The 22,752-nt window shown below is 44.2% G+C and overlaps 2 protein-coding genes across 13 annotated transcripts in view; one reads left to right on the top strand and one right to left on the bottom strand.

The window, feature by feature from the left end:
- The window catches only part of LOC108036343 (myocyte-specific enhancer factor 2), a 47,716-nt gene extending 30,148 nt beyond the window's left edge, over positions 1-17,568 (top strand). Inside the window, exons 4-12 of one of the 12 annotated variants that reach the window (XM_044092228.2) lie at positions 10,271-10,650; positions 11,742-11,945; positions 13,109-13,427; positions 13,738-13,836; positions 13,981-14,117; positions 14,180-14,352; positions 14,413-14,855; positions 15,259-15,327; positions 16,188-17,568. In XM_044092228.2, coding sequence (XP_043948163.1) covers positions 10,597-10,650; positions 11,742-11,945; positions 13,109-13,427; positions 13,738-13,836; positions 13,981-14,117; positions 14,180-14,352; positions 14,413-14,855; positions 15,259-15,327; positions 16,188-16,336 — 1,647 coding nt within the window. In that variant the 5' untranslated portion in view covers positions 10,271-10,596 and the 3' untranslated portion in view covers positions 16,337-17,568. The other 11 variants (XM_044092229.2, XM_044092236.2, XM_044092235.2 and 8 more) reach the window with 11 other exon arrangements.
- A 1,947-nt stretch (positions 17,569-19,515) lies between these two features.
- LOC108036634 (electron transfer flavoprotein-ubiquinone oxidoreductase, mitochondrial) lies at positions 19,516-22,089 on the bottom strand. Its single transcript, XM_017112908.3, has 5 exons — positions 21,709-22,089; positions 21,369-21,595; positions 20,741-21,312; positions 20,239-20,688; positions 19,516-20,183 (listed from the first exon to the last, which is right to left on the bottom strand). The coding sequence occupies exons 1-5, from the start codon at positions 21,734-21,736 to the stop codon at positions 19,646-19,648; spliced, it is 1,815 nt and encodes a 604-aa protein (XP_016968397.1). The 5' UTR covers positions 21,737-22,089; the 3' UTR covers positions 19,516-19,645.
- Positions 22,090-22,752: the final 663 nt, after the last annotated feature.

Genomic DNA, 22,752 nt, shown 5'->3' with positions numbered 1-22,752 from the left:
CTTGCCACACACTCCTAGGACCCCTTGCTTTCTTCCGCTTTCGCTTCCACTAGCTACAAGTATTTCCGTTTTGTGTATTTATAATACCCGTTAGTCGGAAAAACGGAAAAGAAAAGGATTTCCAGTAATTCCGTTGGATGGTTCAAGAGTAGGTGATAAAAATAAATATTTTTTTGTAAAAAATATAACAATTTATCTAAATATATTATGTACAAGCTTGTATGGTTATTGTTTGCCTGCATACCAAAAATGGTTCAAATCTGAATATTTTAGGAATGGTATATATATATAATATATATATATATTATATTTATATATAATATAAATATAACAATTTATCTAAATATATTATGTACAAGCTTGTATGGTTATTGTTTGCCTGCATACCAAAAATGGTTCAAATCTGAATATTTTAGGAATGGTATATATATATAATATATATATATATTATATTTATATATAATATAAATATATCAATTTATCTAAATATATTATGTACAAGCTTGTATGGTTATTGTTTGCCTGCATACCAAAAATGGTTCAAATCTGAATATTTTAGGAATGGTTGCATAACATTTTCTATAGGGCAAGCCAAGACCTGTAAGTATGCAACATATTTTTTAACAGGGTAGCGGGTAACTCAGGACATACTTTCTGTTTTTCCTTTGCTGCCAAACGCAGGTCAACAAAGTTTTTATTAAGCTGCGTTTGGTGGCAGGAAAACTAATGGTGGGTGGGTGTTGATAGAGAGGACCCAGTGGCAAGGACAAATAAATGAAATACACACAAAAAACTGGAGGGGGCAGGTCCTGGGAGGCAGAGAGATACGGATACAAAGGAAAAGGGAAACCAAAGCGATGTTTTGTCAGGGGGTTAGTTCAGGGGGAGGGGTGGTGAAGTGGGGGATAATTAACATTTATGAGGGGGTGCTAGAGCGAGACGGCAAGCTCTGCGAGGGAAATAACTGTAACTGTTGCTGATTGATCAGGAGTGGGGGTGTGTGCGTGTGTGTGAGTGTGTGAGTGTCTGGCTGAGGCACAAACAAAAACCATATGTTTCTCGTTTCGACTCCCGCACGCACTCACTCACACACTCAATTACTCACTCGCCACCGCCCCGCCCCTGTCCCGCACACTCTTGCTTTCGTTGCGAGTGAAAACTCAATGATAACGCCTGCGCACTCTCCAGCGCTCTCTTTCGCTCTCGCTGCCCGCCTGCACGCCTGCCTGCCAGAGTGTGTGTGCGATATTCTGTTACACAAAAAGGCAAAAACAAAAGGCACCGTTAGAAAGGTGTGCGGGTATGAGTGAGTTCACCACGAAACAAAAATCCTCACCGCCTCTGTGCTTGTGTGTGTGTGTGAGTGCGAGAGAGCCTGTGCCACTGCCTGTGTGTGCGGGCGTATCTGTGTGTGCGTACTTGGCGTTACGACGTCAACGACGGCATATCCGTCAGTACGTTTGTACGCGTCCGCAGCGCCGCTTCTTCAGTTTTTCGGTTTTCGGGATTTCGATTTCGGCAGAAGCAGTAGCACAAGCTGAAGCACAGGCACTAGCTAAAGCATCGGCATAGGCAGTTCAGATCCGTTTGCGAGTTCGATATTTTCATTTCGAGCCAACGATCCAACGATCCGATTCTGCTAGCGATCCGCAACAGATAGAGATCCTAAATCGAACGCCGCGAGAAATTATGCTGGCCAGCTGCTCTCGCTCTACGCGCAATAATTTATTTTTACTCCATATAAACAAATTCAACGTCTATTTCCAAAAATAAATGGGCAACACAACAATAATAAAAATAACAACAGCCGTCGAACAATTATAAGTTTTTATTTTTAACTTTTATTATTTGCGCCAACCGCCGCTGCGACAGAAAACAGAACGGAAAGAATCACGCCTCCTGGGACTTTGTTTATATTTACTAAAAAGCTACAAACGCAAACGACAAACATAACATTGCAAACATATCACTGACTGCATTTCGCCTCGCTTCGATGTTTATCGAGCGAGCGGCGCAAACAAAGCCCGAATTCAAATAACAATTCGATTTGCATCTCAATTGCAAAGATTTTCGTGTGTGTGCTTTTGGGAAACATTTGTGCAAATAAGTCTCGAGCAGGCCGCTGTCATCCCCACAAAGTTCAAAACTCGTCGGTTTCTATTCAGCAGCGCAGCCTATTTTCGAGAACGTTTTTCGAGGAAACTGAACTTCGGCTGAAAGACGATTCATGTAAGTGTATCCACAGCAAAGGAAGTTTGTTCGATTTTTGGGAAATAATAGAAAGTTTTTATACTAAGCATGAGTGTGAACATATTAAAACCTTTTTTAAATTAGCTTCCTTTTCTGATTGCAAGACGACATTTATGAGGTTTGAAAATCAATTTGAATGTCTCATTTTTGGGATTTTTCTGTGCGTTACTCGTGTGTTTTTATTGGTTTTCTTTTTTTAGTGAATCTTCTTTAAAATCGATCAGTGAATTTGTAAATTAAAACTTGAAGTGGTTGAAATTAAATAATCAACTGCACGCAGTGGCGTCACGTAAGTGGTGAGAGGCTCTTGTTTACTCAGGGACTTATCATCAAAGGGCTTAGTAATTATTTACAGATCACGCTGGGGCTGTAAACCCCTCCTTTTGATGGGCCGATAGGGCAATTTGATTATCTATAATTTACAATTGCCAACACACACTGGCAGCCGGCATGTCGGTAACCAAATAACCCATGGCAAACTGACGTCATCGCCTTTGCCAAACGATTGGATTCCGGAGAAAAGTAGAGATATCGGCCGGGCTTTCGACTTGTGCCCAGTGCTTTCCCCTTCCCTTTCCCAGTCCCGACTCCCCACTTATTCCCTTTCAATTGATACCGCTCGATGTTTCAATTTTTCTCTTCGCCGCGATTTAATGCTGAAAGTATCGGCTGCCACACACTGACAGGCGAGCACGCACATACCGATGTACCATATAGTATAAGTATATGCAAGCTGATAAGCGATTTCGTATCAATATTGAGGGCCCGCGAGAGCCGCACTCCTCCGGCGAAGTTCAAATCCATTTTCCCTGCTATCAAGTTCTTTTGCATGTAGTTTTTATGGCCCGACCACCGACTAACTGACTGGCTGGCTGATTGGCGAATTCGCTGATAATTGTCTGCACTTTGTTTCAGCCAGCAGCAGATGCAAAAAGTGAGTGGCGACTTGTAAGTGCTGTTATCGGGCTCGCACTTCAGCCAGCTGGACATGCGTGCAATGCCCTTTGACACCTACGCAGGATCTCGAGGGATGGCATGGGGGTGCTTTCGCTCCGGGGGGCAGTGGGCTCGGGCAGCAAACAAAGCAGTTTAGGGGCGATAATCGCGGGAGATTTGCCTTGGACTTAGCCACGGCGATTGCCGATAAACCTTAACGGGCACTCGGCAGTGCAGTGCCGAGATAAGGGGACCCCACCTCCGATCGCGTTCAAGATCAGGATTACCAAACCCACGAGATCTTGGAAACTATTTGCCAGCGTCACGTTTAGGCCTCGTTTTATGGGCAAAGGAAAAGAGTAATACATCCCTTAGAATATTTCTATTTTATAGTAGGTCAGACATATTTGCCACGCTTTATAATATAAAATATAAAGAATAATACATTCTTGCAATATCATTTACAATAGAACATTTATAATGTCAGTTAGAGTTTAGTGAACTTACTTTATCTACCAACAGTAGTCATGCAGTAGAGCTTACACTTATATAGAAGCTGGTGAGTAATATAAATTTTTTTGTTTAATTATAATACATTCATAAAATTTATTTTACTATAGAACGCTTCGAACCTTATTAAGAGTTTATTTATTTAGAGCTGTGTGTATAGTAGAGCACCCAGTTATACTTGATAGTCATAGCATTTAACTTGAAAACACTTATTTGATTCATTATTTTTATACAAGTCATAATTCTCGTAATATGTTCAATTCATGTCATTACTCAAGTTTCAATGTATAATAAACTGCAGCCAAACAAAGAACTCGATCCACAAAGGAAAGCCCAACCAGAGTCTTATCAGGCCGGGAAAAATTCGTTGGCCAATTTTTTTCGACGAAAAATAGTTGAGTTACGTTTGTTGTTGCTCCTCCGCGGGGCCTGATAAAAAATTCGCAATCAAAATTTGTTTTATTTGCCCGTGTTTTCCGCCGCGGCCACTATCTGCCATCGAGAGCGAGAGTCTTTCTTATCACACGTGCGCGTGTGAGGGTGTCCAGGCCCACAGACAGCCGCATGAAGCACCCAGAGCCGCCCTGTATGGGTGTAGTTATTAAAAAATAAATGTTCCTTGCCATTTGCCGTGTTTGCGGCTCTCGAGTGTCTGTGATAATTATGGTTATTGCCGCCGCCGCTCTGCCTCTGCCTCTGCCTCTACCTCGCAGTTATAATTATTATTATTATTATAATGATTTCTTTCAGTTTCTGTTTCTGTTAGTGTTTGTGTTTTTGTTTGGCTCTCTCCGCGCCTGTGTGAGTGGTAGCGATAAGATAGGTACTAGGTGTACTTTATAGGTGACTCGGGGCCCGAGAACTCAAATTTGTTCGACTACCTTAACACGAGACGCGTGTTTGGGGCCAAAAAGAAAAGCAGGAAGAGAAACCTTGGAGTTCCATGTACTACTTTTTCTACGCTGGCATTTTTGCAATCGAAATTGTTGATAAACGGGCTGCAGGAGAAACTAAAGATACCGCCCTGCGAATGTTTGCAGGAATATGGGAACTTACTGTATAAACAAGAAGCGTTTATTAGATATTATAAAACATTATCATACGGTATATAAAACCTTATTCTTCGGGATTAGTTAGGAGCAATAGGAAAATATAGTAAAAACCGAGAAGTGAATGTTGTTACCACTGTTATCTTCAGTCTTTCTTATACAAAAATCCTTAAAAATAGTTAATACACCTAAAAAAGTAATTAGCCCGCTTCGAAAACTTCAGCTAAACTGCTTACAATAACACCCTAGAGGTGAATGTCATAATCACATAATAATACATAGTAGTATCTTTAGGCTTTCTTAATAACTAAAATAAGAATGCATTGATTGCAAGACAGTCTTATAAAATGTTATTAAAACCTCTGACATAGTTGTATAAGCTGTATATGAAGTACTTAGTCCTCTTCGAAAACTTCAGCTGCACTTATCATTGGTCCCATTATACCCAATGACTCTCCCCAACTTCCTCGCTCAGTAATTCACACTTCTAAACTCAATTTGCGACCGCCTTCAACTACTAAAAAAAGTTCCGCCTCGGTGGCAGCTCCAAATGACGCGTTTCCCGGGCGTTTTCAGCGCGTCTTAAAGCGCGCGCGTGTCTTTAATTAAGTCAAGATTTATAACCAGAGTCCCAAGAATGCGTTAACTGCGGCACATTAACAACCCAAAATTTGGGGGGACATTGACAGATCTCGGGCTGGTGAAAAGTGAAAGTGAGTTGCCACCGAGGAAGTCAGAACTTCCCGCAGAAGCTGAGGTCTAGTCAGCCGATACAAATCAGCAAATACATCTATACCATTCATGAGTTGGGCAAATGCACACATAAACCCGCCGAGTTTATATCACGGTGAATGCAGGTGATAAATTTGGGGTTTTTTAAACTTGAAATTTGGCCGGGCAGCTGCCATTAAACCGAAATTTATGAAAGGCCTCTCGCTCTAATTGAGGCTGTGGGATTGCGGACTGTGAGAGATTGCATTCAGATCATCAGCTCATCCCATTGGCGGCGCCGAACACAACTGGTTTTTTGGCAAATCGGTTCGGAGTTCATTCCACCAAAATACGGAAAAGTTTAAAATTTGCATAAATCTGAACGCAACAAATGCTAATTGAGCGCAATCAAGGCGAGCAACAAGTTTTCGCCTTCTCGAAGTGCCTGCTCATCGGAGAAAAAGCCGCAGAGCGTGATTCACTAAATCAAATCGATAATGTGCCCCCAGGCCTTTGTTGGGCCAAACAATTAGGGAAAATAACAGCAAAGACTGCCAAGGGATTGTGGTGGAGAAGTCGCAGAAACTTGGCGGAACAACACCCACATTCTTGAGATTCGTTCTCGGCCATTTGCCTAATGATGTCGCCGCGTCTTTGGGGCCAATTAAATGGAGAGACTGGCAAACGTGTGTGGCGGCAGTTTGCCTCGTTTTAATTGCCCGGGCCACAAGACAAATGTCTTGACACACATCCTCCAATGGAACAGACTCGGCACATCCTTCCTTCCTTCTTCCATATTTTTTCTCCACCATCCTGCTCAAGTGCCGCCTTTGCCGTTGACCCAGTGAAAAGTTGCCACCGCAAATGGTTGATTGTTGCAATGAAAACCGTGTTAAGTTCTTTTCGGCCCCCGGGCCACAGATTCCGCACTCCGCACATCCTTTGTTGTTACTCGCCACATTCCGTTGCGGTGATTAGCCCTTTTCTCTCAGCTTTTCAGTCAGCAATTAGTCAAATATTTCTGCCTGCCATTCTCGATTGTTTTCCGCTGGAGACCACACACCTGCAGCACTTGAAGTGCCGCCTAGCCTGGCAAATACAGTCCCATTACTATACTATATGCTACACTAAGAATCCCAAGCGAATGACGTGACCATTTGATTTATAAAGAGTTTTGGCAACTTGAAGTTCTGGCCAGATTAGATACCGGCCGAGCGAATGCTTCTCCCGGCCACCGAATGCAGATTCCCGATAACTTTGGAGTGGAACTGTGGTGAACACAAAGGGGGTGGTCAGTGGGGCTGATAGTACACACCTTAGGCGTGTGTGCATCGTAAAACATAAGGGAAAGTCTGGGGAAGGTGTCTTAATATAGAGTTCTGAAAAGGTATCATAAAGCCAACTGTACGGTGAACACCTTCATTTCAAATATACTTTATAAGTTCTATATATATTAATATACAGTATTACAGTATTTTTTTTGCATATTTATTTTATAAATTTAGTACTGTTTTTCTGCCAATATTAGTTTTTTTGTTACCCAGATTATAATTATAGATAATTTAATCAATATTTATTTTTGTATAATAAACAGATAATGTCATTTGATTTCTTTGTTTGCTTTGTTTAGGATAAAATCAATTGTTTTTTGCTCTGATACACTATACAGGTTTCTTATAATTTTGATATATTTCATTTTTATTGTTTTATTAAACCCACTATTAGGGTTTTTGTTACCCAGATTAAAGCTAACTAAATTTATACACATTTTATTTCTGTTTAAAAAAATGAGTAGCGCCATTAGATTTCTTTATTTAGTTTCTGTGGGATAAAATCAATTTTTGTTGCCCGCACTTCGTAAATATATTTTTTATGCTACTATATTAGTTACTCAGTTTAAAGAATATAATAATTTATCAATACTTTATATCCGTAAACTTCGCATGACCATAAGATTTCTTTAGATTAGTGACAAATCCATTTTTAACTCTATTTTGTTGCAATAAAGTAGGTCCTATTTTGCAGACCCTTAAAATAGGGTAAAGTCTGGTTTTAGTTGCCTATTTCAATGCTCAACCAACCGACTGTAAAGTCTCTTGTGGCATTTCAGCTGTATCCAAAGCAGCGTGAGTGCAATTCAATTGCAGACGCTGATAAGTATGCTTCAAAACAGGGCAAATTCGTAATTCGAGCACTTGATGTCCTGCTGCTGTCTGCCACATGGCCTTGTGTCTGCCACCACAGGGTTGTCCGCCCTTCCCCCCCTTTCGAATGTTGCAACGACAGTCAGAGTCACAGAGATACACCCCCACACACACTCAGTGGGTTGTGGCGTGTGGCAGGGCCACTAATTGACTCACTTGCGGTGTGATAACTTGCCAGCTTTCGTTCGCGCCGACAATTATTCATCCGTCGCATTGACGCACTTCTCGCCAGCGTTGGATGCCTGTAACTTATCTTTACACCAAGCATCCGTTCTGCGGCTACTTCGGATGCAGTGTAACACACAAAGCCACTCAAGGAGTGACTAAAACATGACTTGCAGCCGAGGACTACTTCCGAGATAATCCCCTGATTGGCAATCGCAAAATGTGGCCAGGCTGTCACACTTCCTAAGCGGATTAGGTGTCCCTTAATTAAAGCCCGAGAGCTCAGCCCAAACACAAACAGAGGCCGCAATTTGCCATGCTGGATACAATTTTCCAAATCTAATATTGATTACTAAACGGATAATTATTGATGGGGGGAGAGCGGGGCAAGGTTACACCACTGCGTATACTTAATACCCTGGCCTCCGCTTGTCCGTGGTCATGCCATCAAATCCGAGCGAAGGAAAGTCATCGAGCCGCTTTATTCACTCCACGATGTCTCCGAATCCGAATCAAATGGTAGCGTCATCAATATCATTATCGATTCACTGCTCGCCTCCGTTTCGTTTCTTTTCCATATCAATAATGAATGTTCAAGTCACCGAATACAAAACTCACGCATAATCATGGCGGGTCGCCTGAGTTTCCTTTTACTCAGCAGCGAGCGGGGAAAAGCAGGAAAATGTATCGAATTCGTTGAGTGTGTCCTCGGTTTTGGGGGCAGTGTGTGAGTGCGGCTGCCACACATATTCGTCAAGGCTAAGGCCCACTCCCTGCCGGTCCTCGCACAACCCATTTCACCCGTCCACCCACCGGGACACCAACCTCAGCCCGCTGGCACAGCTGAAAGCCGAAGCATATTGCGTAGGTCGCCGCGTGAGCTGGGCGAAAGCGGGCGGGGGCAAGTGGGTGGTGAAAAGGAAAAGCGTTGCCAAGGCACTTGTTGTTGCCATCCCGAGTCCTGGCCAGAGGACAAACAGCAGGCGGAGCCGCAAAGGAAGACCCAGGCTCGGGCAAGTGAAATTCATCCGCCTCGATTTCCTTTTTGCCCAGGATACGGAGAAAAAATGGATCTCTTGTCTTGAAAATAAAGAATTTGGATATAGAAATTCTGGATAATTTTAATAAAGTTTTGTTGGCAGAACACTCCAAGGTTTCGCTTCAAACTTGACATAAAAATAGGAAAGATCAAGTGAAATTTGCCCGCCTCTGTTTAAATTTGTGTTAAAAATGAAGAGTTCCAAGTAAGGAATTCTAGATAATTTTTATAATGCTGCGTTGTAAAAGCACTTTAAAAATTCACTCTAAGCCTACCATGAAGTAGTATGCAATTCACGAGAAAAGATAGTTTTGGTTCCATGAAACAGCATAAAGATAAGCTTGTTAAAGAAAGTGTTTTCTTTATATATCATTTTTCGGAATGCTGGTTTATAAAGTAAATTTAATTTTTAATAAGTAAAAAAAGATGTAACCAATACGATTAAATTCGTATCACTTAAAAACTTAATTAGAAAATATTTATAAAACAATTATTATATTTTTGGAAGACCTTCTGTGAAGAAAGTAACAGGTTTATAAGTAAATAACTCGGCTCAAATGGTTCTTAAGTTTGGAGTATAAAATTATGGCTCTAAATATACGCGCAGCAACTTTATGAGGGAGTTAAAAGAATAAATTTATCTGTTTCGTACTTGATTTCAACAACTTCCTTGCGAATTTATAACACAGTTTTATCTCAGTGATAAAACGGCAGGACTCGAAGGAGCCGTGAGGGGCCCGAGGATGTTTTTGCAGGCTCGCGTTTGCCAGCCACGTGCCGCTGCCGCAGAGGGAAAATGCCGAAGGGTAGGGGAAATGCGGGGAAAGCTGGGAAAACGATGGAAATGCGACAAAGAGCCTGCTTCCGCCGGTGCTCTTGAGTGTTGCCTTGGCTCCGGGCAGGCGGAAGACGGGGATCTGGAGTGCCGCTTCCGTTTCCGCTTTAAAACAGTTTGTGCGAGCGAACTTGTTGGCACATCCTTATTGATTTAGTGCGTGTGTATGCTGTGTGTGTGTGTGTGTGGCAACAGGACATCAAAGGGAGCAGATCTAGAAGCCAGCCTGGCCTTTCCCTGCGGCAGAGGGACAGCGCGAATCTAATCATGCGTGGGGTCAGTCGACATCAATTAACCGAAGCCTCGGGCCCACGAAATAGGTCATCCCTTGTGGAGGCGGTGAGATATAGTACAACTTGCTCTTCATTAGCGGTGCATTGAACTTTCAGCGCCAGTGGAGCGACAATGGAGCAAGTTGACCGCAAATCCCAGCTGCCCCGTCCAGCTGGAAAACCCTTTTGAAGTCGCCAGCTAAGTGGGTTAAAAGGGGTTAGCCACGGGTTAAATACTCCCACACCCAATTAATCCAGTCAATCACTAATTCCCTCGTTTTTTCCATCTTTCGTTTCAGTTACCTGAGGACAATTTATACGGAAACAGAATTATATAGAGTTATATATACACACCTAAATAGATTTATACACGAAGAATTTGCCGTTTTGACAAGCCGTCCACTTATACAAGAGCAACACAGAGAAGGGCTAATATATAGAAAATATATTAAATATGCCCCACGTCTGCCACACCAGGAAGAGCCACAGCAATCCGCAGGGCAGCCACTAACCGAGTTTTCCGCAGAGCTGCCGGAAAATTAGAGCAACCAGTCAATAAGCCAGCCAGTCGAGTGCAAGGACATCACCTTTGTTTCCATCGCAGGAGGAGAGGAGAACTGTTGCCATGGGTCGCAAGAAAATTCAAATATCACGCATCACCGATGAACGCAATCGGCAGGTGAGTGCCAATACGCGGCATAAATAATAACAATATTAATAATAATTCAGTGAGCAACAATTGTTCGCCATGCTCGAGGCGGCAGCTTCGGCTTTGCCATGGCAATGTAACTTAATTAAGACAGTGATGAATCGATTTTCGCCTATTAAATTGAAATCGAGCCGTGTTGAGATAGCACTCCCCATCGAATTGTGGCCATAGGTGCTCGGTAAATGTCGTTGATTTGTCGTGGGATTAGGCAAGTCAATTTCTGATTAACTGCTGAAGTTAGAGAGATTAAATTCCTTTAAGAATATTGCAAAGAATTATACTTTTGTTATATATACATACTGGTTTAAACAGTATGATATTGGCTTGCAACTTTTCTTGTAAATAATTTAACAATGAGTAATATAAGTTTCCCATAATAAAGGAAGTTCAATAAATTATTTTTATATAAGTAACTTCCTTACTTAATAGGAATTCCCAAAAGACAAAAATACATTGATACATTAACAAAATATTTACATTTAATTGGAATTTTTAAGTTTTACAATGAATAGGACCACTTAAGTTTATTCTAAACGTCTCTTTTTTGACCTCAAAGTAGTTCAAGTATCCATATGTTTTTCATGGCTTTAACTCTACTTTAAACTTAATAAGCGGAAGAGAAACTTTTAGTTTAAAAATGAGGAAGAGAAAACTAAAGGCAGCTACCAACCTAGAAAAAAGCAGACTTTTTCAACTTTCTAAGCAGCCCTTTCACTCGGATATTATTTCATTTTGAGCTGTCGTGCCATCGCAAGGTTTTCCCACCGACTTTCTGTTGTCCTCACTGACGGCGCTGTCTTGGCCAAGCCGTAAACGCGTCATCCGGGCCAGGAGCAGTAACAACTTGTTTATGGCTGTGCCCCTTTGGCCTTGACTCGGCCATAATCGATTCATTACCAACTAGCTGGCCAGCAGGGCCTCGGGCCACTTTGCCACTTGGCCAGGCCACTTGGGCTAGGGCCGGGCCTCTAATTACATTTTCGAACCGCATAAATATTTGAGCATGAGCCCCTAATTGAACGCACTTTCGTTTCCGTTTCCGCTTCCGCCCTCGGTTCCAGGTGACCTTCAACAAGCGCAAGTTCGGCGTGATGAAGAAGGCCTACGAGCTGTCCGTGCTCTGCGACTGCGAGATCGCCCTGATCATCTTCTCGTCCAGCAACAAGCTGTACCAGTACGCCAGCACCGACATGGACCGCGTCCTGCTCAAGTACACCGAGTACAACGAGCCCCACGAGTCCCTCACCAACAAGAACATCATCGAGGTAAGTTGCAGGCGGCCAGCAGTGGGGATGGGGCTGGAAAATGGTGCGGAAAAACGGGGAAAATCGAGGGAAAGCGGCTCGAAGGAGAGAGCGCTGTTATGCAAATTCAAGTGGGCCGTGAAAAGCACAGTTGCAAAGGCAGTGGCAGAAGCAGAAGGGCGGAAAATAAGGGGTTCTTAAACATTAGACCATATTTTGAAATGCCCTTAAAGTATCTTTTTTCAGGCCTAACCAGCAAAATAATTTTCAGTAGATTTAACATGTAGCTGAGTGTTTTAGAATATTCAAAGTTGTTCTTAAAAGTTCTTAAGATATCTTTTTCTCATGATCCAAGAATCTTGAATGTGAGTGAAGTTACCAGAAACAATATAAAGATTAAAGTTGGCACTGAGTAGGTTAACTAAGCATTTAAGATAACTTTCTATATAATCTTGATAAATACATATTAAGGAATCGGAGATATGTACTAACTTTTACAGAATCAACTAGTAAAATAGAGAAAACTAGTAGATTTACACAAAGGGTACATAACAATTATTGTTAAATAACAATTTAATCTTAAACTTGAAATCTCGATCAAAATTAAAGATATAAAGGTTGTGAGTTAGGTAACAAATTTATATTTCAACACTGCTACATATCTCTTTTATTCAGTGTGCAGCTGCGTATAATTTAAAAATCCAATTGAGCTGTATGCAAGTAAAATAATTAATTCGAAAACCATACAAGTTATCGTTTTGAAATACAAATTTAATAAGCACAATTACAAATGTATACTTAATTCGATGGCCCTCAAAAAATGCTGACTACCGGAAGTGCTGCAGACCTTAAAGTAAACCTGAATGGCTCCCGGCCAGGATTAAAGCAATGGCCAAAAGAGCAGGGACTGCAGCGGAGGATAGGGCGGGGGAAAAGCCGGCGGAGCAGGGAAAATGTCGCCGAAGTATTTTGCATTTCTAATGCGGCGTCGCTCTCTCGATTTCGCCGTCTTTTCCGTCGGCGCGTAAATGGTTTTGTAATGTTAATGCTGCCGGGGGGAGCGGAGCAGGACAAGATGGGGATTTACATAATTTAGCACAACAAAGCGTCAAGTGGCCCGAGGGGAGGGCCTGGGGCAATTATCACGTCACTTCGCCCGGCTGACAGATTTTTGTGTCTTGCAGAAGGAGAACAAGAACGGCGTGATGTCGCCGGACTCGCCTGAAGCCGAAACGGACTACACACTCACGCCGCGCACGGAGGCCAAGTACAACAAGATCGACGAGGAGTTCCAGAACATGATGCAGCGCAACCAGATGGCCATCGGCGGAGCGGGCGCCGGCCGCCAGCTGCCCAACAGCAGCTACACCCTGCCCGTTTCGGTGCCGGTGCCCGGCTCCTACGGCGACAACCTGCTGCAGGCCAGCCCACAGATGTCCCACACCAACATCAGCCCACGTCCATCGAGTTCGGAGACGGATTCAGGTGGGATGTCCCTGATAAGTTAGTACAGAGTGTCTCGCGCCGGCTGCACACACATTTCTATCTATCTGTTTTGGTTCTCTGTTACGCCTTTGATTCGATAACGCCTCTGATTTGATTCGATATGACTTGATCTGCATGGCTGCTCGAGGAAGTCTAACCTTTAACCCACTAACCTTGGTTCTATTGTTTCTGGTTTCCCTAACCCCACTCACCGGCTCATCTAACCGAAAATGCGTGCGAAGTTCTCTGCATAGTGTTCATATAGCGATCGAAATCCGTTCTAAACGTGTGTTTTGCATATCTTCTTCTCTTCTCTCTGGCCCATCAGTCTATCCAACGAGTTCCATGCTGGAGATGTCGAACGGCTATCCGCATTCGCACTCGCCGCTTGTGGGATCACCGAGTCCGGGTCCCAGTCCCGGCATAGGTGGGCATAAACATCACATCACATCACACCACATCCCTATCCTAGTCCCAACCATCCTCCATCACTTAACCACCATATCATTATAACTCTCGCTCTCTCTCTCTGTGTGGTTGTGGCTCCCAACTAACCGATGTGTCCTTGCAGCCCACCACTTGTCCATCAAGCAGCAGTCGCCGGGCAGCCAGAACGGAAGAGCTTCCAATCTAAGGGTGGTCATACCGCCCACCATCGCCCCCATACCGCCCAACATGTCAGCGCCAGACGATGTGGCCTATGCAGATGTGGGTATATCCATATAATTAAGTTAACCGCATTGTAACTCGGTTTCGCTTGTGTCTCGTAGCAACGACAGAGTCAGACCTCTCTGAACACGCCCGTGGTCACGCTGCAGACGCCAATTCCCGCCCTCACGAGCTACTCCTTTGGGGCGCAGGACTTCTCCTCCTCGGGGGTGATGAACAGCGCGGACATCATGAGCCTCAACACCTGGCATCAGGGCCTGGTGCCGCACTCTAGGTAACGATCATCTATCTCGAAGTGGTATTGGATCGCTAATAACTTGCCACTCCTTTACAGTCTCTCGCATTTGGCTGTCTCGAATAGCACGCCGCCGCCCGCCACCTCACCCGTCTCCATCAAGGTCAAGGCCGAGCCGCAGTCGCCGCCGCGCGATCTCTCCGCCAGTGGTCATCAGCAGAACAGCAATGGCTCCACGGGCAGTGGCGGATCCAGCAGCAGCACCAGCAGCAATGCCAGCGGAGGAGGGGGAGGCGGTGGTGGTGGCGGTGGAGGTGGAGCCGTCAGTGCAGCCAATGTCATCACGCACTTGAACAACGTCAGTGTCCTGGCAGGAGGTCCTTCAGGTCCGGGAGGAGGAGGTGGCGGAGGGGCAGGAGGCGGCAGCAACGGCAATGCCGAGCAGGCCACCAATCTGAGCGTGCTGAGCCACGCGCAGCAGCACCACCTGGTCATGCCCAACTCAAGGCCCTCGTCCACGGGCCACCTAACACCCACTCCAGGTAGGCCTCCACTTCTTTCCCTCCCACTTTCTGGCTCTCCTTTCCTTTGTTCTTTGACTTTCTCCCTCGTGTTCGAAGGATTCCGCTTGCAAAAATTGCTGCCGTTTGTCTACTAACTTCTCGAGAGTTGTCAATTTATTTGATAATAAAAAAAGAAAGATAATACCTATAGCAGCATGATTATAGTTGCTAAACCACCTTTCCTTGCAACTATTAATGTTTAATTTCAAGCGTCCAATGGGCGTATACTTAACAGAAGATTACGTATACGCCGCGTTGATTTTCGTTTTACTCTTACTTGCAACCTGCCGTTCCTAATATTGTTACTATATAATACGATTGTCTTCTTTTGCATTAACCCACAACGACAACGACAACAACCACAATGTGTGATAATATTTAGGGCATGATAAGTATGAAGGATATCCGTACCGCGCGCTAATGGGACATAATCCTAGATGGAATTTTGCCGGTAAATTGGCCACAAACGAAATACATCAAAATACATTCAGACACACACACTTACACACAACACATGTACATACAAACACCTATAAATACGCATACATACAAAACTATAGCGAAATTCTTGTAAATCTGCAGAAATTCCTTGACTCCCTTCTTTGGGAGATGGGTGGGTTGGAAACACCTTAAGTTTGATTTACTTTGCGTTCTTGGGGGGCCTAAAGATTCTGAAATTCCAAAGAACTTTTGTTTGCCTGGCTTTTGTTTTGAGCTTTCTCCACTAACCACACAACCAAGCGATCTCCTGCTAACCCAAACACACAGTACCTGCAGTTCTAGAAGTCACCGGTGAAGTCATGAGTGATTTATTTGAGAAAAGTACTTTAAATGTGGATTTAAGCCCCGTTTTCTCAATGTCATGTTAAGGTTCTAGTTTGATCTTAAATTCGTTTTACGAGCGACAATAAATTTAACCTTTAGTTAAGACAACTTAACATAATGTTGATCAACTACATTTTTCTAAAAAGTAAACATGACATTAGAAATGTGATGTTAACTTTTCGAACGAAAAAACTTTACAAGTATTCAGTGATAAATTTAACCCCTACTTACGATAGTCATATAAAGAGTAACATAAGATTGAGAAACTGTTAACTTAACATTGAGAAACCAGACCCAAGTGACTCCCGGAACTGCCTAACTCATAATCACAACACGACAAGCTCACCATGGCCGGATGCTGAATGTGCAAGTGTCCGGCCACGCCCCCGCCCCTTTGAATGTCCTTCTGCCTGCCTTTGTCATACACATGCGACCTTGGATCAAATCAAACTAATGGTCTAACAGACTTCATTATCCTTAATGCAGGTGCGCCGAGCAGCGACCAGGATGTGCGTCTGGCCGCCGTGGCCGTGCAGCAGCAGCAACAGCAGCATCAGCAGCAGCAGCAGCAACTGGGCGACTACGACGCACCCAACCACAAACGGCCGAGAATATCGGGCGGATGGGGCACATAGCCGGCACGAGCTGCCGGTAGCAGCCACTACAAGCCACATCACAACAACAGCAACAACAACCACCCCGTCTGCAGCGGCAACAGCAGCAACACCATCAGCAGCAGTAGCAGCAGCAGCAGCAACAAGAAGCCGGCGGAGTGCGATGACCTGGCGATGATGCCGCCACCGCCTCGCAAGGACCTGGCCCGCAGTCCCTACAGCCTGCTGCAGTCCGGCTACGACTGCTACGGCCAGCAGCTGGCGGCGGTGGCCTACGGAGCGCAGCAGCACCCGTAGCCACCGCGTCCTCCGTTTCCGGACCAGTGCAATAGATGAGAACGAGGGAGTTAGGAGGGAAACTGGAGGCAGTTTTGTTTTGTTTTCGGTTTAAGCGAACAGTGACAGTGTCATATCTATAGTTATTGTAACTTAAATGAATTATGAATTTTGAATTACGATCACACACACACCTACGGTAATAGTTATAATTTTAAATTATATTAACGCAGAGCATCCTGCCGCGAGTTTCGAGCAGGCCAGAGTGTTGAGCTGATTTAGTTTAGTTACCAATTACAAAATACACCTACGACTACGGTTAAAGTTAGTGTTAAATCTAATCTTAGGACAAAATGCTGCAGGCAAAAGAAGAAAAACAGAAGAAAAAACAAAACGGAAACGATGGATGGAGAAGAGCTGCTCTTTATGCTGTAAATATTGATTTTAGTGTCATAAGTTTTAAACTTAGTTCGTAGGGAACTACGAGATACGTAAACCATACAAGTCATACGATGAGAGAGACGATTGGTGAATTCGAAGCAAGAAAACACAGACCCTCAGCAGATATGTACTCAGTGTTCGATCATAATTTGTAGTTTTTTGTGCAATTACCGCCAGTCCTTAGTTCTGTTCTATGCACACATGCCCTTTCAATGGTTCGTCGGCGAACCCATCGATTTGCTTTCTAGCTGGGTTGGCTGGATCGCAGCATATACACACACTTTACGATTATGATTTAGTAGCTCTGATTTAAGCGATTATTTAGTAGACACTTTTCTCTTCATCTCTTAAGCGAAACGAAGTCATAATTTGTAATTTACATTTAAAGTGGATTTCTATTCAATTTGAAGTGTTTCAAATTCTTGTGCCTAAGTTTTTTGTATTTTTTACATTTAAATGCAGTTTGTAAAACAACAACAATCGCAACCGCAACAACAACTCAACAAAATATAATTTAAATAAAATATTAAAGAATTTTCGTTCTTTGTTTTTCGTTACCCGTTTTATTTGGTTAATCCATATCTTTATTTACCTTCTGTAGAATTTACCCGGCCTATTTGAACAGGCCCAGTGGGCGTGTCTGCGCCTGTGTCAACGTCAATTGCCCATTTCGAAATTGCCAATATTTGACTAAGGGGTGAACGCGCCTGCCAATATTTGCACTGGCCACATGACCTGTTGCACTTTATACAGCAGCGCAGAAAAAGTGAAATATTTTATGTACATTTGTATTTGTATTGGAGACGGGCTGCATCAGCTGTGCATATTTAAGTACAAGAGGCAGCAAAGGCAGGTGCAGCCGGGCGAGAGCATAAACAATAAGCAAACTTACACTCTACAGGTTTCCCCATTGAACAAGCTTTACAACACCTACCTATTTAAGCAGATTGAAGGAAGGACGGGAGTGCGAAATTATAAGTCTACCAGCACGTGAAAGATATTTTCTAGCCATATACGATATACAGATAAGAAACTAGCTGAGGTTCCCCGAAAACCAAGCGTACTTTTAGGATGACAAGCCCTGGACCCAGTGTAAAATACACTTGGTTAGTCCGCAGAGAGGTCCGTCTTATAGATAGTCGAAAGTCTGCTCCAGTAACTCCAGGACCCACTCGAGACGGGCCTGCTCCCTGTTGGTTATATTATAAGTACCTATTGTGTACATACATGTTAAATGTGATGTGAATACTTGTGGGTATACTTGTTGCACCACTGAATGTTGTAGCCCCAACCCTGTGTTGACCCCCACATGATTTTCATATGATTTGCAAGACTTTTCGGACTTTCCCAGACTTCTTCCCCTCGATTTGGACCTCCTTCTGTTGATGTACATAGATCCCTGTCCTGGTATGTAACTTCACTGTGTAGTGTTGCCTTAAAAACAGTGCCTCTTTTTGATGAACAAACAAATAGATGAAGATATAACTGAGTGTTGTACCAATGTTGATTGCAAATGATAATGATAACGAACAACTTGATGGTGAAAAATTTCAATACAGGTGTTAATTGTGCTATTTAAATAGGCGTAGATAAATCTGATAACTGATATTGACCTAATCGAAGAACCCTAGTGAGATCCCGCGAGAGATGACCTCCACTAAGCAGCACGTAATGTACAAAGGGCCGTTTCAATTGGCATTGCATAAGAAGGGCTTACCCAGAAACCCATAGATGTAGACTAGACTAGTTAAAGGAACGATTGGTGGGAGTTATTGATAGGAGTGAATTATATTTGAGCGACGCACTGTACAGTTGACTGTCTAGAAGACGTCCTACGGTCACAGGGACCACTCACAGCACAGACATGGCCGGGAAGTCGGGATCCGCGGACGACGGCTCGCCCAGAGTGTAAATTCGTATCGCTGTACCTTTAGGATAATACCTAGATAAATTGTTAAACCTACGCACTGTTGTAATGGGATTTATGTGGCACTCCACAAGCATCATGATATTAATAGTTATTCAAAGACTTGTGCTTGAACTCACTTAGAGAATACTGTACATGTTCGGCTAAACCCTAGATAGGAGATCGCTCTGGGAGTGATATGCGGAGGTGCACAAAGATTGGGGCGTATTCTGGATTGGGAGGGTCACCCACTTAAGTGTATCCATCGATGTGTCTGTTCAAATAACCATATACAACTAAATCGTAACTCTAAGCTAAGAACATGCAACCGTTTTGGTGAAAAACAAGTTAGTACATTATACATGAATATATATGTGAAACTATATGAGAAACAAGTTTTATCCGTGCACTGAATATGAAAGGTTTTGGAAAAAAAATTGACAAATTGATTGTGGATTCAATATTTACCTATTAAGTTGGTGTTTTAAACAGAAAAAACAGAAAACAGAAAAACGAGAACAAAACCGAACAAATGATAGTAGAACATTTTAAATAAAACCTTTTTGGCAACTGAATCTCCTGAGTTCTTTCTACAATTTTATTGCAACTTTAGGCTTAACTCCGAATCATAAGTTCAAATTCTCAATTTTATAAACTAGGGAAATGCAATTGCGGTACACAAACGGGCTGGGATGACTGGGATCCCTTCACATGCCGTTGTAGGCGGGACCGCCGCCGCCCTCGGGCACCACCCAGTTGATGTTCTGCTTGGGGTCCTTGATATCACAGGTCTTGCAGTGGATGCAGTTCTGGGCGTTGATCTGCAGCTTCATGTTGCCGCCCTCCTCGTTGGGCACGTACTCGTAGACGCCGGCGGGGCAGAAGCGTTGCTCGGGTCCCTGGTACAACGCCAGGTTGTGGTCCACCGGGATGCGGTCGTCCTTGAGGGTCAGATGGGCGGGCTGGTCGCCCTCGTGGTTCGTGCCGGTGAGCGCCACCGACGAGAGCAGATCGAAGGAGATCTTGCCATCGGGCTTGGGGTAAACAATGGGCTGGCTGGAGCTGGCAGGCTGCAGGGATTCGTGATCTTGGGGGCCGTGCTTCAGGGTCCAGGGCTCCCGACCGCCCATGAAAATGGAGAAGCCGCTGAGCACAAGGCCACCGTACAGACCCAGGGGATTGTGGAACGAGGGGTGGACATTACGGACGCTGTACAGGTCCTTCCACACAAAGGAGTTCTTGATTCTGGAGGATAGTAATTAGTTTGATAGATCAATTTATAGTTGGTCTGATAACTCACTTTTCAGCATAGCTGGTGGGTTCCACGCCAGCCGTCGATTGCGTGTCCGCATTGATGGCCTCCAGGGCACTTTCCGCCGCCAGCATGCCACTCTTCATCGCGTAATGAGAGCCCTTGATGCGGGGCACGTTCAGGAAGCCAGCACTGCAGCCAACCAGGCAGCCTCCCGGGAAGGATAGCTTCTGCGGCAGGCTCTGGAAGCCGCCTTCGTTGATGGCACGGGCTCCGTAGGCAATTCGAGTTGCGCCCTCGAAGACGTGGCGCACCTTGGGATGCGTTTTGAAGCGCTGGAACTCCTGGAAGGGACTCAGCCAGGGGTTCTTGTAGTTCAGACCCACCACAAAGCCCACGGCAATGGTAGGAGTGGGCTCGTTCAAGTGGTACAAGAAGGAACCGCCATATGTAAAGCGATCCAGAGGCCAGCCAATGGTGTGCTCCACCAAACCGGGTCTGGAAAAAGGAAAATTAAGCTGGGATTTGGTTAACTTTTAAGGGAACTCACTGGTGTTTCTCGGGGGCAATCTCCCAGACCTCCTTCAGGCCGATGCCATAGGCCTGCGGCTCGCTGCCCTCGTTCAGGCCAAACTTCTGCATTATCTGCTTGGTCAGATGACCGCGGCAGCCCTCGGCGAAGATGGTGGTCTTGGCGTGCAGCTCCATGCCGCGCGCAAAGGTGTCCTTCGGAGCGCCGCTCTTGGCGATGCCCACGTCATTGGTGGCGATGCCCTTGACACTGCCATCCTCGTGGAATAGCACCTCAGAGGCAGCACAGCCGGGGTAGATCTCCACGCCCAGAGCCTCCGCCTGATCGCCAAGCCATTTGACCAGGTGACCCAGGCGGACCACATAGTTGCCGTGGTTGTCCATGGGCCAGCCCTTGAAGACGGGTATGGAGATGCGGCCGGAGCCGGTGAGGAAGGAGAAGGTGTCCTTGGTCACGGGCGTGTTGAGCGGAGCACCCTGCTCCTGCCAGTCGGGGATGAGTTCGTTCAGCGAGATGGGATCGATGACGGCACCGGAAAGTATGTGTCCGCCCACCTCGGCAGCCTTTTCCACCACGCAGACGCGGATTTCCTGTGGGTAACAGAGGGATTAGAAAAGTAGGGATGGGGATATTAATCTAATCTGACCTGATCCTTTTCTGCCGCCAGCTGCTTGGCGCGAATGGCCGCCGACATGCCAGCAGGTCCTCCACCCACGATCACTAGGTCCACCTCCTCGATGCAGCGCTCCATGTCCACCTCGGTCCAGCGGTCATCCTTCTCGCGGGGATTCAGCGTGTAGTGGGTGGTGATCCTGGGATATTTGGCCACCTCCGAGATGCTGCGCACCAAGTTGGGCCTGAAGAGCCTCTGAACTGGATGGAGAATTCGTAGATCATTGTATAATCAGCAGAGTTCACGGGTTGAGAGGACTATCAGCATCTTTGTGGTTATGTAATTCCCGAAATTAGATTCTGGGAACACTTACCTCTGTGCATTTTCAAAAGTGCCGACATTTTTCTGTTCCCTTCTCAGAAAATATCGGTTTAACAGTGGGAAGAGTCCTAAAAGTGCTCAAAAACTGTTCCTATCAACGTATGTATGTATGTTGTTGTGTTTACTCGCAGCCAAAACACAACACAAACAACAAGATCGGTGCAACAAGTTGGACTTTAGACCCGTGCCGCTGATGACGTAGCGCCGTCCAAAGTTCGCTGGCAATGTTTACCGTGGATCTATGAGTTTGTAGTACTCGAGATTGCCAGCTTCGGAAACAAATAAACTGATAAAATTGAAAAAGCAAAGCGCTTTAGTTGCGTTTCCCAAGTAGCGGTTTCTTATGCTTCCAGCTGGCCGATAAGAATGAGAGGGACTAAAAATTACCACTGTGCGGGGACGCAAACCATCTTGGAAATTGTCGAGGAGGCCCTAGCGGTGTCACAATCCTAGCAGCTTGTCTAGGGTTGTCGAATACCTAAAACACGTTATATTTCATAAATTCAAAATTTAATTTTGGAATGTTGCTTTAAAAAAGATTGATATACAAACCATGCCGATAAAGAAGGTACAAATAAGAAAGTAAATTTAAGAAACTGATTTTCATTAACGCTTACACTGCACAATATTTAATTGCTAATCCCTGAAGATATTTTAGGAGGCATGTGTTGATTAAAGTTAATAACTTATGGAACAAAAATGATCGACTAATAATTAGCATTCCTTGTATATGATTTCACAAAAGAGTGTCATTTAAAAAGTAAAGAAAATGCGGAAGTTGTATTACTTAGCAATGATTAAATAATATTTAAAATTTGAGTTTTGTGGCTCATACCATACATTTTTAAGGCTTTGCTAAAACTATTCAAAACTTTTTGAAGTAAAAAAGAGTTTTTCGAATATGGATATATTCCATTTTAACTTTTTTATAATCAGATTAAAAACCTTGGGTACTTAAATTTTTATGTACTATTTAATAAGCCCCAGAAGGTATTGAATGATTATAAACCCCTTGAAATGAAACTCTGATCTTTGG

This window comes from Drosophila biarmipes, chromosome 2R (genome assembly GCF_025231255.1).
Source record: "Drosophila biarmipes strain raj3 chromosome 2R, RU_DBia_V1.1, whole genome shotgun sequence".
Lineage (NCBI taxonomy): Eukaryota > Metazoa > Arthropoda > Insecta > Diptera > Drosophilidae > Drosophila > Drosophila biarmipes.
This window is presented reverse-complemented; position numbering and strand designations above follow the sequence as displayed.

Excerpts from the sequence above, each read along its gene's own strand:
- LOC108036634 (XM_017112908.3), bottom strand. The coding sequence starts at position 21,736 with ATGTCGGCACTTTTGAAAATGCACAGAG. Across the intron at positions 21,313-21,368 it reads TGGCGGCAGAAAAGGATCAG|GAAATCCGCGTCTGCGTGGT; the intron begins GTCAGATTAGAT and ends TGTTACCCACAG. Across the intron at positions 20,689-20,740 it reads ATTGCCCCCGAGAAACACCA|ACCCGGTTTGGTGGAGCACA; the intron begins GTGAGTTCCCTT and ends TCCTTTTTCCAG.